The 24345-nt window shown below is 42.2% G+C and overlaps 1 protein-coding gene across 1 annotated transcript in view; it reads left to right on the top strand.

The window, feature by feature from the left end:
- Positions 1-22839, top strand: part of si:dkey-215k6.1 (transmembrane protein 132B) — a 247211-nt gene extending 224372 nt beyond the window's left edge. The window contains 12 exon segments of the mRNA XM_056420146.1: positions 5805-5868; positions 6097-6228; positions 6491-6568; positions 8856-8918; positions 9007-9135; positions 13018-13035; positions 13037-13082; positions 13085-13120; positions 13123-13145; positions 13244-13561; positions 14031-14305; positions 17519-22839. Of these exon segments, the coding sequence (XP_056276121.1) occupies positions 5805-5868; positions 6097-6228; positions 6491-6568; positions 8856-8918; positions 9007-9135; positions 13018-13035; positions 13037-13082; positions 13085-13120; positions 13123-13145; positions 13244-13561; positions 14031-14305; positions 17519-18158 (1822 nt within the window). The 3' untranslated portion in view covers positions 18159-22839.
- Positions 22840-24345: the final 1506 nt, after the last annotated feature.

Here is a 24345-nt window from a genome sequence, read left to right as displayed (position 1 = left end):
CCTACCCAGCCATGAAATTTCTCTTTGAGTAGTTTTCTGTATTATCCTGACAGACTAACAGACATAGTAAACTCTGTAATCTTCCTCTAGCCCCCTAGATAACTTCTCCCCTACTGCCATGCTAAAGGGAGGTAATTAATGTGTGTGGCCCCAGTTTGGGCATCATTATAAATAGGTCTTTAGTTTCTGGCGTAGTCCCAACTTTAAGCAGAGTGGTCGTTCAGCCCCTCCTTAAAAAGCCAAATCTGAGACCCCTCCCAACTAAAAAATTACCGACCCATCTCCAAGCTGCCTTTTATCTGAAGGTATTACTGGAAAGGAAAGTTGTGAAACCAGCTCACCACGCGTTTTGACTAACCATAACATCTTAAACAAATTTCAGTCGGGTTTCCGCCATAAAAAACACTCCACCGAAACACTTCCCTCCTCAAGTCTCAAATATTACGTGCAGTGTCCTCTGACTCCGACAAATGCTCTGTTTTTGGTCCTGTTGGACCTTAGCGCAGCATTGTTCTGATGAACTCACCGTATCCTGCTGGACAGGCTCAGGGGAGTGGGTGGGCATATCTGGGAGGCGATCCTATTTAAGACTGGTTTACTCATACCTTAAGAGAGAAGTTTCCTGAAATTGGCCGTTGGCCCGTTGAGTGGGTCCTGACACTTTCCCCCTCCCATGTGGTGTGCCACACAGGTTTCCGTGCTGGCTCAATCCTTTTTCTATACATCGCTGCTATACCCTGGGTGTCCTGATCAGCATGATTTAAGGACATTTTCTTGCCACTGTTATGCTGATGATATCCAGCTCAGATTTCTTTCAAACGGATAATTTGGAGAAACTCTGCATGCTCCATAGATGTCTATCTGCCATAGAGAGTTGGATGGCAAATAATTTCCTCAATTAAATGCAGCTAAAACTGAGAGTGCTAATTGTAGCTGCTGACCACCTTCCGGCGTCCAAAGTGGCACCACATACAGGTCCCTTAAGGAAATGTACGTACTTATCTGAGAAACCTTGGTGTAATATTTGATCAGTCGATGCTTTTGAAAAACACATGTCCATATCCTCATAGCTCATGTTTCTTCCACCTAAAGAAATATAACTTAAGCTCAGGTCCATTATATCCCATACCCGGGAACTAAATAATCTGTTACATGCCTTTGTTTCATCAGACTAGACTACTGTAACTCATTGTTCACTTGCCTCAATAAATCATTCGTCAATAAGTATTACAACTGGTCCAAAATGCGCTGCCAGGCTGCTCACCAGGTCTAGGAGGTCTTGCCAAATCACCCCCCATCCTTGCCATGCACTGGCTTTTCACAACCAGTGCATCTCAGGATAAATTTTAAAGTTTTAGTAGTCACCCACAGAGCCATCCACGAGTCAAGCCCCTGCTTATATCTGTGATCTCATTCCAACCACCTCCTCTAGTGGGTCTCTGGGGTCATCCACCCAGAACTTCTGAGATACCCAAGGACCAGACTTAAATCCAAAGGTGACGAGCTTTTTGAGAGGCGGCCTTTAGCCCCAAGGCTCTGGATAACTTTCTCTCCCCTGGTAGCCCCTGAAATCATTGCCCTCGAGGAGCATGTGTTTAAAAGTAATTTAAAGAAACTCTTTTGTTCAGGCAGGCGTTTGGACATTTATAGACATTTTCGCATCTGGTCCTTTTAATTGTTGCTCCCTGTGCGTGTTCTATGTTCTGATTTTAAATACTAATAAATGATCTGTTATTTGATGTTATTTTTATTTTTTATTTTATTATTTATTTCATTATTTTATTTTACACCTCTTACCCTCTTTTAGGATGTGAAGCACTTTGCATTACATTCGTGTGTGAAGGGTGCTATACAAATAAAGATTGCCTTACTTGCCCTTACAAGCTCTCTAGGTGGGGCAATATGGTACTAAAAGCTCTTTACTGGGAAATGTGGTACAAGCAAACTCTAATGGGGCAATATGGTAATTTTCTAAGCGCTCTAGTGGGGCAATATGGTAATTTCTAAGCTCTCTGGTGGGGCAATATGGTACTACAAGCTCTCCTGATAGTCTTGGCAATATGGTACTACAAGCTCCCTAGTGAGGGCAATATGGTTCTAAGCTCTCTAGTGAGGGGCAATATGGTACTAGCGCTCTAGTGATGGGGGCAATATGGTACTCTACGCGCTCTCTGAGTAGGGCAAGAATATGTAATTTTAAAGCTCTCTAGTGAGGGGCAATGTAAAAAATTTCTCTAGCTCTCTAGTGCGGCACAATATGGTACTACAAAGCGCTGGTAGTGATGAGACGTATGGTGCTACAAAGCTCTCTGGTGAAACAATGGTGCACACTACAAGAAAGCTCTCTAGTGGGGGCAATATGGTCTCTGAGTGAGGCACTAATAATTTTCTAAGCTCTTTACTGAGGGGAATATTGGGTACTACAAGCTCCTCTAGTGAGACAACAATATACATTTTTTTAAGCGCTCTGAGTAGAACAATATATGGTTTCTAAGAAAGCTCTCTAGTGGAGGCAATATAATTTTCTAAGCTCTCTAGTGGGGGCAATATATATTACTACAAGCTCCCTAATTGCCAGAGCAATAATAGTACTACCAAGCTCTCTAGTGGGGCAATAATGGTCTAGAAAAAAAACCACAAGCTCTCTAGTCGGGCAATGACGTATAATAATTTTCTAAGATCCCTAGTGGAGCAATATGGTACTACAAAACTCTCTGAGTGAGACGTATGGTACTGCTGGTGCCTAAGCTCTCTGAGTGAAACGTGCTAATGTGGTGCTACAAGCTCCCTAGTGGGGCAGCTAATGGTACTGCAAGCTCTCTAAGTGGGGCAATAATGGTGCTACAAAGCTCCTAGTGGGGCAATAATAATTTACTGCAAGCTCTCTCTAGTGGGTGGAACCCCAATATGGTACTATTTCAAGCTCTCTAGTGAGGGCAATATGGTACTACAAGCTCTCTAGAGTGAGACAATATGGTGCCACAAGCTCTATAGTGGGGCAATATGGTACCTTTACAAGCTCCTGATGGTGAGGCAATATGGTACTGCAACCGCTCTCTAGTGGGGCAATAATAGTACCCTACCTAGCTCCCTAATTAGTGAGGCAATATGGTACTACAAGCGCTCTGAGTGAGGGCACATATGGTTTCTTTTCACAAGCTCTCTAGTGAGGCGTATATGGTACTACAAGCGCTCTAAGTGGGAACAATATATTTTTCTAAAGCTCCTTAAAGAATATGACGGTGCATCACCAATCAAGGCTTTGTAGGTGAGGAGAAGAATTTTAAAAGTGATTCTTGATTTTACGGGGAGCCAGTGCAGAGCAGCTAATACAGGGGTCATGTTCATCTGCAGGATGATTATATTGATCAATATTCTAATATATTTGCTGCTAATTTCTCTCGTAGGCCATATTAATGGAGTGAGTTTTTATTATTAAATAGTAGATGTATTTTCAGTATTCCGTTAGCGTAAAGCCAGCCGGCTGACGCACACACACTAGTGACAGATCTGAACCCACAATCGAGCGGACACTTTCTTTGCAGCTAAAAGGAGAAAAGAAAGAATAAATCGAGGTAATGTGTGTTTCCTTTGTGTGTGTGTGTGTGTGTGTGTGTGATATAGTGCTTATTAAATGGAGAAAGTGGGAGCACATATCATTCCAGCAAGCCTATAATTTCCAACGGGGTCAAGGCCTGCCTGGCTCTACTGATGACACCCATTATGGTTTGAGCATCGTTGCCACTGAATGAAGCATTCAGTCAACACACGCACACACACACACACACACACACACACACACTCACACATGCACACTCACTTTCTCAGAACAGAGACAATGCAAGAGGGCGTATCAGATACGGAATGTTGGTGTGTGCAGTGGTGTAGTGTGTGTTTGTGTGTGTGTATGTGTGTGTGTGTGTGTGTGTATGTTTGTGTGTGTGCGAAGGAAGGAGGGCGAAGGCATAAACATATAGAAGGAATATAGGCCAGACTATAAACCCACACTGCAGCATATAAGCGTTAGAACTGTAACCAGTGGTTGTCTATCCGTGTATATTAATACAATACAACATTTAGAAGATTAAGGAGCCTATTCTTTGTTTTATTTTTATTTTGTTCCATCTTCTGAGCCCTTAAATATACTTTTTATGTCCCTTTCTTTCTTTCCTTCTGTTACTTCCACTCCTCTGTCTCACAGAGTATCGTTTAATCAGATATTTCTACTGAATGACGTCTAAATGTGTGTATGTCCTCCGAGGGACGAGTTATGGCGTTGCAGTACGTATATCAAGCATATGACATCACTTCCTCGGGCTACATTTGTGTTTAGCGGAGCACGTATACCTCCATGATTTATGTAATCTAAGCACCTCTCACTTCAGTATGGAGAAGGGACGTCCACATTTAAATACACAGCCTCCAACTTCGTTTCCTGAACTCAAACTCCAGATCCCCTTGGGGAAATTTAGTTTTGTAAAGCTCAGATTGTAATAACAGCATACGCGTACTAACCTGGAGCACACACACACACACACACACACACACACAGCTGAAATGTGCTTTTGCTGTTATACTAACCCCATTGCTTATGGTCTGCGTGTGTTTTTCTCTTGATTGTGTGTGTGTGTGTGTATGTGTGTGTGTGAACATTATTATTCACTAAGTAAAAAAGAATTTCAATTTCAAATGTGTCTTTAGCTCTCGAATTGGTCCACCGAATGCCCCAATTGTTAATTGATGAATGTCTTTTAAAATATATATAATTCACAGTATAGTGCCAGGTTTTAAATAGATTCCGTTTGTGACATAATTTAAGTGTGTTACATAACTTAACTAACTTATTTTGTTGACTTTTGGTTCCACGTGGGACTTGAACAGCGTTCCCCTGCTCTGTGTGTTCACTTACATCCCAAGATCTCACTACCTAAATCCACTTTATTCCTCTTTATACTACGTCACCTTACTTCCTCCTTTATTCCCGCAGTACGTCCGATTAGAACATTGTTGTTGTTGTGTATTTTATTCAGTCAATCATTGCAATAAATTACAATATTATTCTATATAATAAACAAAACAGAAAGACTGAAAAGGTATAGGTAGAAGCAAAACATGCTTATATATTCCTATCTAAATTATTAAAATCAAAGTTTAAATCATAAGCCACTGACCAAGCTGTCGTATTTGACCCCAGGCGACCCCAACTAGGACCAGAGGAACTGTATTTGGAGAGAGCAGCTTTCTGAAAGAAAACTAGAATTTCATTTTTTTCCTCTGTGCAACTGAATCCAGCTGTGATACGCTGTGTTTATTGTGTATACTTGTTGAGGTTGAACTGGGACGGCATTCACAGGAGAAAGAGACATAACAATAGTTTAGGTGTACGATAATGTTTAAGAAAAACATGAAGTATTTTTTACATTTACTTTTGGAAAGTTTGCAAAAAAAGATGTAAAAATTAAGAAATCTTGTACTTTTGTTTTTAGATTTGTTTGTGTTGCAGTCTTTTCGCAGACAGTATGACCAAAAGAATGAAGCACAAGGTTTAGCTACATCTGAATGGATGTGTTCGCAATAAATGCACATTGTACAAATGAAGTACTTTAAAACGTGTTATAGCTGGATTAAAAACCAAAGTGTCTTTTCTTTGACACGGAGTGTAACCTGGAGCAGAGATTATACAGTCGATTCCCCGGAGCGGAGCGTCGAGGATTAAAATGGCCTTTAATTACCAGATAATCTCACCCTCTCCTCCTCTCCCTCTCTCTCTCTCCTTCTGTCTCAATTATCTCTTTTCCTCCCAGACCTACCAGGGACAGTGAAGATGATGAGGATGATGAGAGGAAGGGCAAAGGCTGCACCCTACAGGTATGATGTTATTGGTTTTCATAACACACTCCTAAAGAGAGTTCTTTAATCCGTTTCCCTGATGGACCCCTGAACCCTCCCTCCACTTACCGACACTGACATGTGACGTTGTCGGTTTAGGATACCGCGCGGTATTATTTAGGCTTTTGTTTCTGTTGGCTAACGCACAATCTGCTTGTTGTGTAGTTAATAAGCATCCCAGTTGAACCTTTACTCTTCATCCTTCAGTACCAGTACGCCTTGGTCCGGGTGCTCACACACTTTGTGGCAGAGCCCTCTGACCCTGGAGGGGAGATGGTCTACATGCTGGGTGCCGACTGGCAAGCGGACATCACTCATTTGGTGTTGGACCAACTAAAGGTAGGCATACACACACACACACACACACACACATGGGCACCAAATCTTCCCAAAAGGAATAGTTTAAAAAAATTTAGGAAATCTGTGAACTTTTCTTTGAACTCTTTAGTTTTCCCACTGATGTTTGACCATGTTGATTGATAGCATATCATCCAGGATACACACACACATATTCTCCACATCAGTTATAGGTTGTATAATTGATTGAAGAGTCGTGGTTCTGGCAGGCGGTGACAGCGACGGCTGTTTCTGTGCTCCGCAGGTAGAAGATCCTCGGGTTGCCATGTTGGTGGACGGACGGATCTTGATTGGCCGAGACCTGGGGATTACTACAATACAGGTGTGTACCCTCTGCTCTACATTACATGACATCACGTGTCATTTAGCAGACGCTTTTATCCAAAGCGACTTACAATAAGTGAATCAACCACGAGTACAAACTCAGAAGAACAAGAATACAGAAAGTAACATTTTTTCAAGAAAGTCAAACGACAAAAGTACCAAAGTTAAGAGCCATTTCAGTGCCACTGAAGTGCTAATCTGTTTTTTAATCCAGATATAGTTGGAAAATGTGTTTTTAGTTCTACTCTCATTAGAGTGTTCCTTCATTGTAACCCATTCACATTTTTGAAGCACCGTACAAAACAGAAACCTTCTCGTACCAACCTGAGATCCAAATAAGAAATACCCTAAAAAACCTTTTTTAAATACTCACGTGGTTTTAAAGTGTGTTACTTTGATTCCACTTTTAATGTCAGTTTACAATAAAGCATTCCAGGATTTGTGTTTGAATTGCCTTTTGAAGATTAAGAGAACACTAAAAAATGCATCTATTGTTGAACAACAAGCAGAGCGTTGAGTATTTGAATATGTGAAGTGTAATTTAGCAACTCCCATTGCAGCCATCAGCACTCAACATGACCCCCTCTTCCTTCCTCTCCTCGGCCCTGACCGCTAGCCCCTCACACAATTAGCCACAACTAACTGACATCTCAGTGTGATGTTCAGCGCTACACACAGACGCACACTTACACTCACACACGGGGAACACACTTGCTGAATTCCAACAAAGCCGACCTGTAGTGAAGGAGCGTCCTGTGGCTTACTGGTATACTGGTGGGGAGCAGAAAACCACCAAAACCATCATACACGGTCCACATGGGTTGTGTTATATCCCATGATGAGACATCTCCATCTTTGTTATGGTACAATATAACGATATTTATTCTAAAATAATCACATTTCTTTCTAAGTGCTTCCATTCGTGTGATTGCTCTGATGAGTGTGTTGGGCGTCTGTATCTTGGGGATTTAGATATTTTGGGGAACAGCTGAGTCTGTGTCTTTGCATCCATTCGACTGGGGACTGCACACACACACACACACACACACAGATGCGCACATACAGACAGCTGTGCTCTTTTTGGGAGCCAGGAGAGAGAATTTACCCAGCATTCCCATTTAGATGCCACAGTCGACAGCCGTCATTTGATAGTTTGACATTTCAATTGTACCCCCCCCCCCCCCCCCGAGTCTCGCCTCTTCTTCTCTCCCGCCCAGTCTCTCTCTTCCGCCCTCTTATTCTCTGCCTCGTCTTGAAGAGCAATCCCAGAGCTGTCAATCAATGCACTTTGTGAGCCAGCTGAGGGTGGGATTGAGTTTGACGCCCCGACACGTTCACTGAGAGATTTTCTTTGTACACCAATCAGATCCGCCTGTCCTCCTGTCGCCAGGCGGAGTAGCACACTCTCGGTCGGGGGCTCCTAATCTCCATCACAGTCTGTCTTCTGCTCTCTCTCTCCATCTGTACCTCAATCTTTCTCGCGCTCCTTCTTTCTGCCCACTCTCACTTTCTGTCCTCCTCTATTTGTCATCGTCGCCCGCTCGCCGACACCTTCTCCATTTATTTCTCTCCGGCTCGCTCGCCCGCTCTCTCTCTCTCGGTTCTTTTTCGGCCCTTAGTTCCGTCGTTGTACTTTGTCTATACTGAGTTGTGTTAGGCGAATGCTGACGCACAGCTGCACCGCTGGGAGAGGGACAGGGAACATTGTGTGTGTGTGTGTGTGTGTGTGATTCCACTACTTACCTTGTGTTACATTAAGTGTCTAAAGGAATCGTCCGCTTTTCCAGGTCTTGGTCTTTTTTTCCTCCGTGTATGTGTTTTCTAACTTAAACAGATCCTGCCAGTCTGCGTGGCCCAGAGGCTTGTTAACCAGCTCCTGTCACTCCTCTGCCAACGTTAGAGACTCCACTGTCACCTCAAGGCGACGATCACTGAGACGGCAACAAAAGACGTTTTAAATGCGCCGCTTTCCAGAACAGTCTTTCAGACCATTCCTTACATGTACTTCCCAATTTCCTATATTTCCCGTTGTCATCATCTTGAGACGTTCTGAGACACGAGCCATCATTCCATCACCTATCAAGCAGCCAGGTAGTCAGTAGTGTGATGGTGCAGCTGGTTATTTCCTGGACAGACAAGAAATGTAAGCTGCCATGGAATGATAATTCGTAATGACAGCTTTTTAGAAACTTCCGGAATCATTTGGATGAACTGGACTCCTTCCGCAACTCTTAGAGCACCGATTCATTTCACATAGCGACCGTTCGTGTGATCTTCGGTTGCAGGTTCTGTCCCCGCTGTCTGACTCCATCCTGGCAGAGAAGACTGTGACTGTGTTGGATGACAAGGTAAAACAGACATTTTTAATTAGCTCATGTATTTTGGACGTAGTTCCCTTTTGCTGGCGTGGATTGTGATATTCTTTTTTTCATCCAGGTCACCATCACTGACCTGGGAGTCCAGCTGGTGGCATCTCTGTCCCTCAGTATGACAGCGAGTTCTGGGAACTACCAAGCTATACAGCTGACCACTACAGCCACGGACCTGCTACACACACCCAAACAGGTAGGCGGTACTGTGGGTACGCGGGCACGTTCACACACACACACACACACACACACACACACACAGACCACAATGGGTGTTTCTCAAAGTCAAAGAAGGATCCTTCAACCGGAGGGGGGGGGGGGGGCGGGTTCTTCAAGGGCGCTCCGTCATCGGATTGATCCAATATCTAGGATCCTTTGATTTGAAGTCCTTTCTTCAGAGGATTTACAGTGTGAATATTTGCTGTCTCTATTTGAAAACAAGGAAATATGGAAGTAAACGTTTAGTTATTTCACCTCAGCAGGCCATGAATTCAGGCTTTATTTTGACCAAACCACAGCTGGTGATTAAATCAGCTAAGAAAGTTTTACAATCCACTGGGTCAAATTGTGTTTTTCAAATGGAGTCTAGGTTTTTTTGACGAGAGCATATCATTTTGAATGTTTTGTACATTTGTAAATACGACAAAATCATAAAAAAAGATATATATGTATTGTATTTCAAATAGGTTTATATATTTGGAATGTGTGTATATTGTTTGGAGGTATGCAAAACAAAGAAAAAAGACATTCCTTTTTTTTTTTCAAGCATTAGTTTCTGGCATCAGCACATCCACAAGACAGGCCGGAGTCTTGGCCAACCTCTAAATGACCCGACTTCCAAGGAAGCATCCTTCATTTCAAGAAACACCCAGTATCTCCATCGCTGATAGAAATCACATCTTCCAGGGTTGTACAAATCTGATTTTCAGAATGTAACTACCCATGAGTAGCATACGGATACACCTTTAGGTTTGAATCACACACACACACACAGACACACACACACACACAAACACTGATGGACTACATCCTACGCTGTTTCCAACTCTAGAGCAATACCCCCAAGGATATAATCATAAGCGGTTAAATTATCACATCGCGGCTATCGCTCCTATGATCAGTTTGTAATTAGGAGTGAGGAACTTCCAGGCTTTAGCATAGTTGAGCCACAGTAGAAAAGTCATCTTTATTAATAGCTGCACCATAAATAAAAGCAGTTGGATTTCTGTCAATACTGAATTGAAATCACAATATACGTATATATATTTTTATTAAAAAATTTTTTTTTTCTTATTTTCATTTCTCCCCCCCAAAAAAACATGCTCACTGACGTCCGCATGAATAAATGGCAACTAAGTTACAAGCTACTCTTTACTTGACTCACATTGCCACAGGTTATTTTATTCCCCTATCTCAAGCTCCTATCCCTCCTCCCCATCTTCCCATCTATTAAACAATACAGCACATTATAATTTCAGTCCAAGGGCTAATTGGATGAGAAGCCGCTCATTATGATGAAAATACAAATCTGATATTGCCCTTCATTCTAACGATACTTTCTTTTTCACATCTGTCTGTTCCATCGTTCCCCATTACCTGTGGAGAGGGGAAGAGGAAGAAAAGATAGGGTGGAAAGAAGTTTTTTTAAATGGTTAAAATTGGATGGAAAGGAGTAAGGAAATGGAGGAGGCAAGGAACAATGACAATGTAATGTGAAAATAGAAGGAAGGAGAGGCATGAAGTGTTGCTCCTCACGTTGGAGCTTAATTACTTTTGTCGGGAGTTTTTTTTTCTCTTTGTTATTCCGACAATCCTTTCTGTGTTCTGATTAAAGGAAGCAAAGGCTTTTCAAGGGAAATGAGCGAGGCGGGATCACTAGACGCTAAACTCGGTTTGTATTTATGGAATAGCAACTGCTGCTGCAAAAAAACAACATATATTTTCATCTTCCAAGTGTTTGTCCTCCTTGTAATTGAAGAGATGGAGAAAGATTCAAGAAAGATGGAACACACAGTCTATAAAAAGCAGTGGTTAGGTTTAATTATGAATGTCTGCATTGTCAAGTGTGTGTGTGTTTGTTTGGGTGGAGGGATGAATGGATGGATGAATGGAGGGATGGATGGAAGGATGTCCAGGTGTCTCTCTTTGTGTCCAAGAGTCACAATGGAAATGAATAGCATGCTATTCATTTCCATTGTGTTGGAGACGTGAACAGCTCCATCATCACAAAGATGAAGTCGCACTGCCGAGCCAAAACACCAAGAACATCCAAACGCAATGCTGACAAACACAAGGTTCTACAACCCTTCTCCAGTAGAACACAAGGTTCTAGAACAAACACAATATTCTAGAACCCTTCTCAAGTAGAACAAACACAATGTTCTAGAACCCACTCAAGGTTCTAAACCCCTTCTCCAGAAGAACACAAGGTTCTAGAACACACACAATGACCTAGAACCCTTCTCCAGAAGAACACAAGGTTCTAGAACACACACAAGGTTCTAGAATCCTTCTCCAGAAGAACACAAGGTTCTAGAACACAAGGTTCTAGAACACACACAATGACCTAGAACCCTTCTCCAGTAGAACACAATGTTCTAGAACACACACAAGGTTCTAGAACCCTTCTCAAATAGAACACTATGTTCTAGAACACACACAATGTTCTAGAACACACACAATGTTCTAGAACCCTTCTCAAGTAGAACACAATGTTCTAGAACAAACACAATGTTATAGACCACACACAAGGTTCTATAACACACACAATGACCTAGAACCCTTCTCCAGTAGAACACAATGTTCTAGAACACACACAAGGTTCTAGAACCCTTCTCAAATAGAACACAATGTTCTAGAACACACACAAGGTTCTAGAACCATTCTCAAATAGAACACAATGTTCTAGAACACACACAATGTTCTAGAACACACACAAGGTTCTAGAACCCTTCTCAAGTAGAACACAATGTTCTAGAACACACAATGTTCTAGAACACACACAAGGTTCTTGAACCCTTCTCAAGTAGAACACAATGTTCTAGAACAAACACAATGTTATAGACCACACACAAGGTTCTATAACACACACACAAGGTTCAGAAGAATACAAGGTTCTAGAACATAAGGTTCCTATCTGTTTTGAGCATGCGTCCACATCTTACACATAGCACCTTTTTTAAGCACATTTTTACATTTGCTCAAATATAAAAGCTTACGTTATGACATGTTATATAAGCTCTGATATTATTGAAAGTTAGAACACACTTGGTCAACATAAGTGACTCAGTGCAGTTTTCAGTGTGCATAGACATGGATACGACTTAGTGAAAGACAATAACAGGAATGTCGCTGTAGGTTGTAATCAATATACTTTGGACCATGTGATACAGAGTGCCGAGTGAAGCAGTTGTTGGAGTTACAGGTTTGTTTTATTCGCTGAAATTGTTAGTATATTAGAGAAGGTTATGTCCTTTCACCTGATTAATATAAACATCCTTAAGGCTATTTAGCTACTCTCTCTGTAGTGCTTATAACTCAACCGTTTAATTTGAATTCTTTATTTGATTAATGTCTTGCCTTGGGGCGCCGTAATAAGCTGCTAACACAATCACCTGACAACGTTGTTATGGAAAAAAGTGTTGAATGGAGAATATTAATCCTCCTTTTAGCTCCGGTTTGGTCTCCGCAATTACGGAGAAAGATATCTGGATTGTAACTGCTAAATGCTTCACCAGCTAGTTTATTTGGTCTCATTTAGTTTGTCTTTTTGATGCAAATACCTCTCACAGCTCCATGAGCAAAATTGCCCATTTCTAGCGTGAAAAAAATATATTGCATCAAAGTTAAAGCCATTCACAGATTTAAATATGACCTTTAATCATAGATCCATTCCATTATCCAAACCGCTTATCCTTTTTCTGGTGCATGATGCGCTGGAGGCGATCCCAGCTGACATTGGGCGAAGGCAGGGTAGAGATCATCGCGCTAAATAAAGGAAGATTGACAGTTCTGTGTTTATTTTTCACTTTTCTTTGTCATATTTATGTTTTGAGATAATCTTCCCATTCTCTTTCAGGAGGCAGCGATCAGCGCGATGGATCCAGTACAGTGACGGCTCAGTGGCGCCACTCGGCGTCTACGACTCCAGGACTTCCTCCTCTCGGTCGTGTCATTGGGGCAGGCGTCATCTCTATAACAAATCAGGTACCTTAAAAACCATGAAAGTTCTACTGATACATATTCACATATACACACTTTTTGTGGAAGTGACAGACAAAACGATGGTCCGTGTTTTCCTTTAGGAGCAACACTGGCCTAATGTCGTGGCGGAGGCCGATGGACACGGACCGCTGGTTCGCGTAGAGATGATCATCTCTGAGACCTGCCAGAAATCCAAAAGAAAGAGCGTGCTGGCGTCTGGAGTTGGCAACGTGATGGTGAAGTTTGGAGCCAAGAGTGAGGACAGGGGTGTGATGGGAAGAGGAGGACAGGACGGGGGAGGAGGAGGAGGAGGAGGAGGAGGAGGGATGGACAACGGCTCCAGTGAGCACCAAACAAAGGATGGAGAGTGGAAGTCGAACAGTGCAGCGGTGGATCGAGAGGAAGGAGCCATGCGGAAGGTGGGGGGAACAATGGATGGATTAGGATTATTATTATTCATCACTTTCAGTGCAATCAGTACACTAAATAAATTGCGAGAACATGAGTATATACTTTTGTAGCTCAATGGAAAGAGAATAACATTGACACTGCCATTAATTATTGTCAGTGATATATATATATATATATCTTACATCAGCTTTTAATTCCACAATATTTGATTATAAAGTACACGATTTGTTTTGAATGCACATTATAAATACACACATTTAATCAAAATGGCTCAATCTTATGTCTCTCTTGTCACTACTATCATCTTTGTTTTATTAATGAAAATCATCAATCACGAAACACCAGATACAAAACAGCGATGTAAAAAGGTGTCAACTATCTTTAACCCAGCAAATAACATGAGCATGAATAAAGAAACTAGGAATTGTTATTTGTTTTTTGGTAGTTATATCTTTGTGTAACTTTCCCATTAATCAGATTAGCACAACGACCAAGAGCGCAGTGACCCATCGCTCTTCAGGAGGTAAAGCGGCCAGCGGAGGCAGCCGCAGCAGCCGGGGTGGAGGCCCCAGCCAAGCAGGGGACTACAGTAGCTACCCCGCACAGGTGGAGGTACCGGGCACTGGGGACAGCGAGCTGACCCAGACCACCAGAGGACTGTCGGACCTGGAGATTGGAATGTACGCCCTTTTGGGCGTGTTCTGTCTGGCAATACTGGTCTTCCTCATCAACTGTGTCAGCTTTGCCTTCAGGTAAAAAAAAACACATTGTCATAAATGAGGACTCAAATGGTTTTAATAATCCTGGAAATCTCATGAATACAAGTGCGAGATGTGGGTGGAGTCAATCACAAAGTGAGAAATCTCTGTGTGGACCACCAGATGAACCTGAAAGGCCGAGACATCAAGCACCTGGCATTGATAGACAATGGGTCAGAGTTAAACAATTTAATTATATATACAGTATATATAAATATATACATTTTTATTATTTTGACTTCTGGAGTTATCGTTGTAAATTATCCTTTGCAGCCAACACTGGCATCTAATTCTACCAATAATATAATACTAATAATATTTGTTTAATAAGCACAAAAACAGTTGTGCAGCATATTAATGTTGATCTAGAAGTTTTCATCCATAGCGTACAGCCCTATACATTCTCTCTGTTTACTTTTATGCCGTCCAGGTGATGAATTAATGCAGTAAATCAGCCAACATTTTTAAAATACATCATACCACAATAAACATTCAATATGATGAATTAATGAGCCTAAATAATGACCACCACTTTGTAGTGGTTGTAAGATCGGGCCCAGTCGGTTTATTGGTCCATGTTTGTTAATTAATTATCGTTTTGCTTGTCTTTTGCTCAGCACTGTTCTCCCTCTCTCTGTATAAAGAGATGCCCGTTGTAAATATTTAACAATCTAGCACCGCCTAAAATTGCACTCGTGAAAAAATCCTCGGCTAACTCTCATGATCCATCTCCAGATACCGTCACAAGCAGGTCCTGTGCTGGAGGCGGCGGCAACATGAACCACGCCCACGACTGGGTGTGGCTCGGGAAGCGAGGCCCGACCTTTTGTGGATCACTCGGCCAATGCCAGGGGCGTGCTGCCGAAGAGTGCACCACCATCATCGACCGGGTGTAGGGGCGTACGTAGGAGAACAAGTACCTGCTGAGCGGGCCAACGCGTGATTGGGCACCGGCGTGGCACTGGCACGGCGTGGGCACCGGCGTGGGCACCCCTCCGTGGAGCGGCGGCAGGCGACACCAGCGCATCGCTCACGGACAAACCTTGCCCCATCGGTCCCAGAACGCATCAGTGCCTGTCGGCGATCACCGGCCAAGCAGAGCATCTCAATAATTCCCCGAGCCACGGCCGCGCCCTGCATCCAACGCAAGCGCGTCCAGTTCACGTCTTCACCGTCCTGCCGCGATAATTCGATGCGGGGCGGTGGCCCGTCCAACTCCTCAGTCCTGGTGACCAATGGCAGCGAGGATGACATCAAGTGGGTGTGCCAGGATATGGACCTGGGTCAGTCTGAAATCAGAACCTACATGGAGAGGCTACAAGACAATCTGTGACTGATGGGAAAGACACTGAGGAATGGAGGGGCAGAGGACGAGAACAGGAGGGGATGGACCACGGGACAATTCACCTGTAATGCCTTTGCAATGGATGAAGGAGGGACGAGGAGGAAGATGAGAACCGGCGATGGAAAGTAGAACACACTGGTCAACATAATGATCAGATGGTCATGAAATAAACATCATATGATTTGTTAAAGAAATTAAAGATTCTGTAGGTTGTAATCAATATACTTTGGACCATGTGATACAGAGTGCCGAGTGAAGCAGTTGTTGGAGTTACAGGTTTGTTTTATTCGCTGAAATTGTTAGTATATTAGAGAAGGTTATGTCCTTTCACCTGATTAATATAAACATCCTTAAGGCTATTTAGCTACTCTCTCTGTAGTGCTTATAACTAAACCGTTTAATTTGAATTCTTTATTTGATTAATGTTTGCCCCTTGGGGCTCCGGAATAAGCTGCTAACACAATCACCTGACAACGTTGTTATGGAAAAAAGTGTTGAATGGAGAATATTAATCCTCCTTTTAGCTCCGGTTTGGTCTCCGCCAATTACGGAGAAAGATATCTGGATTGTAACTGCTAAATGCTTCACCAGCTAGTTTATTTGGTCTCATTTAGTTTGTCTTTTTGATGCAAATAACTCTCACAGCTCCATGAGCAAAATTGCCCATTTCTAGCGTGAAAAAAATATATTGCATCAAAGTTAAAGCCATTCACAGATTTAAATTTGACCTTTAATCATAGATCCATTCCATTATCCAAACCGCTTATCCTTTTTTTCGGGTCGCAGTGCGCTGGAGACGATCCCAGCTGACATTGGGCCGAAGGCAGGGTAGAGATCATCATCGCTAAATAAAGGAAGATTGACAGTTCTGTGTTTATTTTTTTCACTTTTCTTTGTCATATTTATGTTTTGAGATAATCTTCCCATTCTCTTTCAGGAGGCAGCGATCAGCGCGTGGATCCAGTACAGTGACGGCTCAGTGACGCCACTCGACGTCTACGACTCCAAGGACTTCCTCCTCTCGGTCGTGTCATTGGACGAGAGCGTCATCTCTATAACAAATCAGGTACCTTAAAAACCATGAAAGTTCTACTGATACATATTCACATATACACACTTTTTGTGGAAGTGACAGACAAAACGATGGTCCACGTGTTTTCCTTTAGGAGCAACACTGGCCTAATGTCGTGGCGGAGGCCGATGGACACGGACCGCTGGTTCGCGTAGAGATGATCATCTCTGAGACCTGCCAGAAATCCAAAAGAAAGAGCGTGCTGGCGTCTGGAGTTGGCAACGTGATGGTGAAGTTTGGAGCCAAGAGTGAGGACAGGGGTGTGATGGGAAGAGGAGGACAGGACGGGGGAGGAGGAGGAGGAGTTATCGTTGTAAATTATCCTTTGCAGCCAACACTGGCATCTAATTCTACCAATAATATAATACTAATAATATTTGTTTAATAAGCACAAAAACAGTTGTGCAGCATATTAATGTTGATCTAGAAGTTTTCATCCATAGCGTACAGCCCTATACATTCTCTCTGTTTACTTTTATGCCGTCCAGGTGATGAATTAATGCAGTAAATCAGCCAACATTTTTAAAATACATCATACCACAATAAACATTCAATATGATGAATTAATGAGCCTAAATAATGACCACCACTTTGTAGTGGTTGTAAGATCGGGCCCAGTCGGTTTATTGGTCCATGTTTGTTAATTAATTATCGTTTGCTTGTCTTTTGCTCAGCACTGTTCTCCTCTCTGTATAAAGAGATGCCCGTTGTAAATATTTAACAATCTAGCACCGCCTAAAATTGCACTCGTGAAAAAAATCCTCGGCTAACTCTCATGATCCATCTCCAGATACCGTCACAAGCAGGTCCCTGTGCTGGAGGCCGGCGGCAACATGAACCACGCCCACGACTGGGTGTGGCTCGGGAACGAGGCCGACCTTTTAGCGGATCACTCTGACCAATGCCAGGGCGTGCTGCCCGAAGAGTGCACCACCATCATCGACCGGAGTGAGGGGGCGTACGAGGAGAACAAGTACCTGCTGAACGGGGCCGGCAACGCCCTCGTGATGGGCGTGGGCACCGGCGTGGGCACCGGCGTGGGCACCGGCGTGGGCACCGGCGTGGGCACCCTCCGTGGGAGCGGCGGCGCAGGCGGACACCGGCGCATCGCTCACGGACAAACCTTGCCCCGATCGGTCCCAGAACCGCATCAGTGCCTGTCGGCGATCACCGGCCAAGCAGAGCATCTCAATAATTCCCCCCGAGCCACGGCCGCGGCCGCTGCCGCCAAACGCAAGCGCGTCCAGTTCACGTCTTTCGCCACCGTCCTGCCCAACGATAATTCGTGCGGGGGCGGTGGCCCGTACGCCAACTCCTCAGTCCTGGTGACCAATGGCAGCGAGGATGACATCAAGTGGGTGTGCCAGGATATGGACCTGGGTCAGTCTGAAATCAGAACCTACATGGAGAGGCTACAAGACAATCTGTGACTGATGGGAAAGACACTGAGGAATGGAGGGGCAGAGGACGAGAACAGGAGGGGGGGATGGACCACGAGGACAATTCACCTGTAATGCCTTTGCAATGGATGAAGGGAGGGACGAGGGGAGGAAGATGAGAACCGGCGATGGAAAGCATACCATCGTCACTCGCTCACACTGAAAGCAATGGTAGCAGACAATAAACACCATCATGAGTTTGTTTTTATGATTAATTGTGAAAATATTAGTGGACAAATCCAGAAAAGTCACGATTGGTTATGAATGTGTTTTTTTTTAGAATACCAGTAAACCATTGTGCTATTCATAAATGTAAAAACTAATCAAGCCACTACACATTTAAACGAGGATGGCAAGAACATAATTTCTAAAGTATTTTGTACCCATGTGGTGTTTTGCCACTATTGGCGGTAGCTGTTGATTTAATCCCTGATATATATAGTTTTAATAATTACCAGCCAAGTCTACTGAATGGGTTGTATCGAGATGTACGATCACTGAAGATTAGATGAGCTTCGAAAATACAATCAATTATTGTTTCTTCTCTCATGTGACCCATTTTGCTTTTGGCATTGTTCATACGTGAAATGTAAAATATATATATTCAAAGTACCGGACAATAAATGTAGGCACCCGTGGGAGCTAGAAAAAGGGGGCGGATCTCGCTGTTTCCCCAAACAACAGAATGTGTCAAGAGTTGGAAGATGAACTGACGAGCAGAAGACTGTTTCTCCCTTGGATCCAAGACAGAGGCATTTAAACTTGCACAATTACAAACAGGAAACAACATTAGCCATATTTGAGGCTCACCGTCCTGTTTTGTGAAACCTTTTGAGCCAATGACGGCTTTCTCCCTGTATCCAGAACCAATCACATCATCCCCCTAAACCCCCTCCTCTCCTTGTCTGTGATTGGACGGCAGTGAACTGAAGAAACACAGTGAAATACTGTGAAATACTCTCTGTAAACTGAAAAGGGGGACTGACTGAGGTGTCTCGTATAAACAAGGAGGCTGCTTGGGCTTTGCAAAGCCTGGACGAACACTTAACAATGAGGATTATTTAAAACAGGAACTACGTAGGCAACAAGAAGGACCAGAGAGGCCTGCAGTGGAGCAGGAACAAGTTCAAGGTAGAGCAGGAACAAGTTAAAGGTGGAGCAGGAACAAGATATGGGTGGAGCAGGAACAAGTTAAAGGTGGAGCAGGAACAAGATATGTTGAATGAAATTACAATATGAAATGAAAATGAAGTGAAACTGAATATCTCACGAATAAGATATGGGTTCATGAAACATGTTTGTTTTTGGTAAACATAATTATGTATGTTTTTCCCTTTTTGTTTGTCCATTTTGATTAATAGAAACGTTTTTATTGTGTTTTTTGTTTTATGTATCTATATTTTGTTCTCATAGATTTATTTGACTTTAACGGACACTTGGTTAAGTTTTTCTTCTAGAGATTTATTTATTTAAATGAACATTTTGAGAGGGTGAGGGTGGGAAGAAAGAAAGAAAGGTAAAATAATATATAAATAATAAACAGTAGACCTGCTGGTGAATGATAGCACATGAGAGAAGACGTGAAAGCAAGGAGACAGAAGAGGCCTCACCTTCGTTAAGCTCAGGTGACGAGTCATGAAGAACTGATAATAAACAAGGAGAACTGTAAGATTGTTAAGATTGCAATATTTATTTATAAATGTGTTACTGTTTCAGAGTACACTGTATGTTGTAGATGAATAAACATGCTTCAAAGTGCTTGTGAATACGATTGCAGGTCACTTAGCCAACAACATGGTGAGATTTTGTACATTTTACAGTGAAAATATGGTTCACAATACTATCTACCACCACAATGTGAAAGTGATCTTATTGGTTTTCTAAAGATGTTCCTGTCTTTGTTTAAAGTATTGAATTAGTTATTGTCTAATTGTACAGGGTATAATCAGTTTACCTTCATGATGAGATGTAAAAATGGAGGACGACCCATCGAGAATCCTAATCAACGGTGTTTGAAGATGAGTGCAAAAAGATTCATTTCAGAAACCAAACTGACACTCTATTTGCATTAATTTGTTTCAAAAGGTGCTCCGTGTATTACCCGGCCACAGCGTTTCACCTCTAACGATGGCTCCATACAATCTAAATGTGCATCTTCGGGAGAGAAACAAAGAATTAAAAGCTAATGTGTACTGACTAAAAGCTAAATTCAATTAAATTGCCATAAAAAGGTCAACATGACATCGCTATCTTATGAGTTTCACATGTGGCTCCGTGGTCCGTGTACACTTCAATAGTTAGTTGAGTGGCTTAAATGAAACTCGTGCCTGCCTTTCATCTCGTGGGTTAAGGAGCGCTCACTGGTTGTCAATAGAAACGTCTGCAGCATAAACCGCTGATATATTTGGCGTAATGTCGAAAAAAATTGGACATCTTCTCAGAATGTGGTAAACCAGGGGTGTCAAACTAATTTTCACCGTGGGCCACTTCAGCACCATGGCCGCCTCTTAAAGGGCCAGTGTAACCGAAACTGGATAAACTACTCCTGAACATAGAGTTAAATAACTGTCTTTGCGTTTGATTATAGTTTATTTGAGTGTAGAAATCTTGTACATAAGGACATTTCTCTAATATTATAACATAAACCCATGTGATTTGAAACCTTCAAAATAAAAGTATAGGATTTTTTTTTTTTTTTAAAGAAAATGTGATCATATGTCTTTCAAGCCGTCAGGGGCCACATAAAATGACGTGGCGGGCCGGATTTGGCCCCCGGGCCTCGTGTTTGACACCTGTGTGTTAATCTAAGACTTTGGCCGGATTGTACACGTTGCACCTTTAGCACCAAACATGATAAACTCCCATGAGTCACATGGTCAGGTGTGAAACAGAAGGAACACAGGACTCAATAGATACAGATAAGAGACCGGAGCTTCACATGGGGGAACCGAGCAGGGCTGCACAGCCTCCACCAACGCAATAGATACTTTGACTGATGACGGCAACTCTACTGTATATTATGGACTCACACACACAACTGTATCTCTCCGACTCTAACGTAGCTACACGACTGCTGCGACTCAAACACGTTCAGTACTCGCTGAAGGTAGAAGTGTAGATTGCTATTTATTTGATTATTTGTGGGGCTTGTGTTCAGCTTTTATTTGATACCTGAGAAAGACAAATATTCTGTATGTAGCCGATGTGGAAGGTGCGCAATTTACTGCATGCTTACTAAACTACTGCTGAGCTTTAGCACAGTTCACCAGAATAATTGTTTCCACAGCTCAGACATTTAACTTCTTTGTCTCCTTTCCAGATATCAGAATTTACACCGAACGGCATTAGTTGGTTACAAATAGAGTCTGATTTTTTTTGTTTACTCACGCTAATAAAGTTTTACAAATAACATTCAAACACAAACTTTTGAGTCCAAAAAACAAGATTGCACAGTTGTTTTTAAAATTTGTTTTCCACGTTCCTCTGGTTCCCTCAGGCTGTCTTGCTTGCATACAGGGAAATAGATCTATCTGCACCAGAAATATGTTCATATTTAAACAATTTGTCAAAGCAATTTGTAGCCAATGCGGGAAGTATTGTGATGTTTACACGTTGCAAGTAAAATAAAGTAACAGCGTGGCGGTAAGAGAGGTACAACGTGGACTTTTTCAATGTTCGACATATTGCTACACAAGAACGTTGCATCAAAACAGTTTGATATGAACATAAATCTGACGATAAAGGTTTTGAGACACACCTGGATTCTTTTGAACTGGAGGATTCGCCTATAGTGCGTTGTCTCACTTGTTAGGCTTTTCCTGATTAAAAGCCAATGGAGGTTTTCAAAGGATGATACAACAAAATCAGCCACTTTAGATTTCTCCTCCTGAACCCGATCTTGCGATCGCGCTCGAGTGAAGTGAGTACGTTCACAACCACATTAGTTCTGCATGGTGACATTACATTATTACATTACATGTCAATTAGCTGACGCACGCCTCTCTTACCTTGTTTTCAGACCAATTCAAATAACTTCTAAAGCATTTTTCTAATCAATTCCTCATGAATGAAGTCAATGCAAAGCAGTAGTTCAGCCATCAGCAGTCAAAAAAATTGGACCTTCAACAAGTGGCACCACCAAAAAGATAATACACATTCTCAAAAGAGTTAGTTATAGTGGTAACACATGGGTAGCAGCTGAATGTACTCGGGGTAGAAGAGTTGTGAGCACGAAAGATTTTTTGTTTAATTTCTTATTTTGCTCTTGTCATTGTTTAAACATGGCTCATGGAGGCCAATAATGACCCATAACCAAAAATAGTCTTATAATACTCAGTTTGATCCATCGGCGTCACAATAACAATCAGCCATTGTTGCTTTGATAATCCAGTATTTTGAGGCGTGGAGGTTTCAGGGCGATGGAAGTACAGAACACAATCAGAAGAAGGTACAGCAGCTGTAATTTTAGACGTTAGGAGTTTCCTTAAATGACATTGTCTCAACATCATCACAGGGTTGCTTAAAAGTGTTGTCATTTTTAAAAAATATGTGTGTTTCGAAATCCGACTTTTGTGTTGAAATGTCTATCTTTACCGAATAGGCTGTACGGAGGATTGTTTACTTTGTGTTTTCTGTAAGATGTAAACCGTAAAATAAAAAGACAATGACGCTTTGCAATAAGGGAATTGTTTTCCAAACATTGAGCTGGTAGCTTCATGTGGAGATTTTTTAAAGCTATTTTAGTGATGTGAAGTATATTTTATTCAATTATAAAACACTGGGCAGAGTATGCAGGTTCTGATCACTCGTCTCTACATTGATAAAAGATAAGACCATTCCCAGTGCTATTTTCATCAAAAACATTTAAGATCAGCTCGCTGTTCATTTAATTAGGAATAAGCAACTGTAACATGGAGGGCTACAAGACAACGGTAACTAATTTGTTACAGATTAGCATGCGTTCGATCCCTGGTGGCATCTTGAGATGAGTCAGGCCGGACCAGAACCAATCAGCGCTGTCTGGCTAAGAACAATGGCTGCTGGTGATGAATCGTGTCCGACTTAAACTGGCGTCAAGACGTCAAGGCAAAGCAATTACTCCTCACCTGCATCAGACACATGCATGATAGAAAATGATTTGCTCGTAATTGAGTGTATAGCTAATTGGCTTAAAAAAGTACACTTAAGGGTACGAAATTCCCATTTCTACAAATGATGATTGCCTCTGAGGGCCTCTGATCCCTTGAGATCCGTTGCTAATGATCTCAGCGCTCTAATCGGCAGGTTTCTGTGAGCTGCCGCTCGGAAGCCCGGTGGGAGTCGTGACGATGAAGAGGCATTTATAAGGAAAGTTGATTGAGTTAATCCGTCGTAGCTACAGCATTACCCTGAATAACGAAATTAGATACCCAGGATAAAGTTTACGTTTCATTTTAAGTGGCTCCATCACCCTGAGGCGCACTGCCCACCACCCCAGTGGTGGGGAAGGTCAATACCCCTCGAACCACTGTCAATGTCTAATGTCTACAAATACATGATACGCCACGTCTAAATATTCAGACATGAAACGATGTCGTCAAATGTGGTATAATCTCGGAGTCACCCAGTATGATTCTTGGTCACATAAAATCGTGAATAAAGTATTATAATCCAAAACGGCATGGTAAGGGATTTTACAATTCAAACACAATTCATTGATTTAATGCGGCCTGAATCTGATTATTCAGTTTTTAAAGTCATATAGGCCTACATGCTTTAGAATGTATGTGTATAGGGCATACACAACAGGGAATGAATGTTGCTATGTTTTATAAAAAGAAAAAAAACAAAGGTAGAATCTAGAGGTTGAATGATAATGGATTTTTAATGGTCGAATGGTTTAATGGTCCAACATGCTGACACCGCCAAAAACCAAACCCAAAATAATCGGAATGGACTTTAACTCTATTACAAACTGGATAACTGTTCCTCCGATAACGATAGTTTGTAAAGCATCATATCTTCTCCGATTAGTCGGTCGACCTCTTGTACAGACAATAAGCTTAAAAAATAAGTTTTACCAGACATGTTACTTGGACTATTCACCCATGTGTATATAAGAGTATGACATCCACCTGCTGAAGGACACACACACGCATGCGCTTGTGCACACACACACACACAAACTTGAGATTTCTAC

This window comes from Pseudoliparis swirei, chromosome 7 (assembly GCF_029220125.1).
Source record: "Pseudoliparis swirei isolate HS2019 ecotype Mariana Trench chromosome 7, NWPU_hadal_v1, whole genome shotgun sequence".
NCBI lineage: Eukaryota > Metazoa > Chordata > Actinopteri > Perciformes > Liparidae > Pseudoliparis > Pseudoliparis swirei.
The sequence above is the reverse complement of the archived record's forward strand: the minus strand, read 5'-3'. Positions and strand labels throughout refer to the sequence as shown.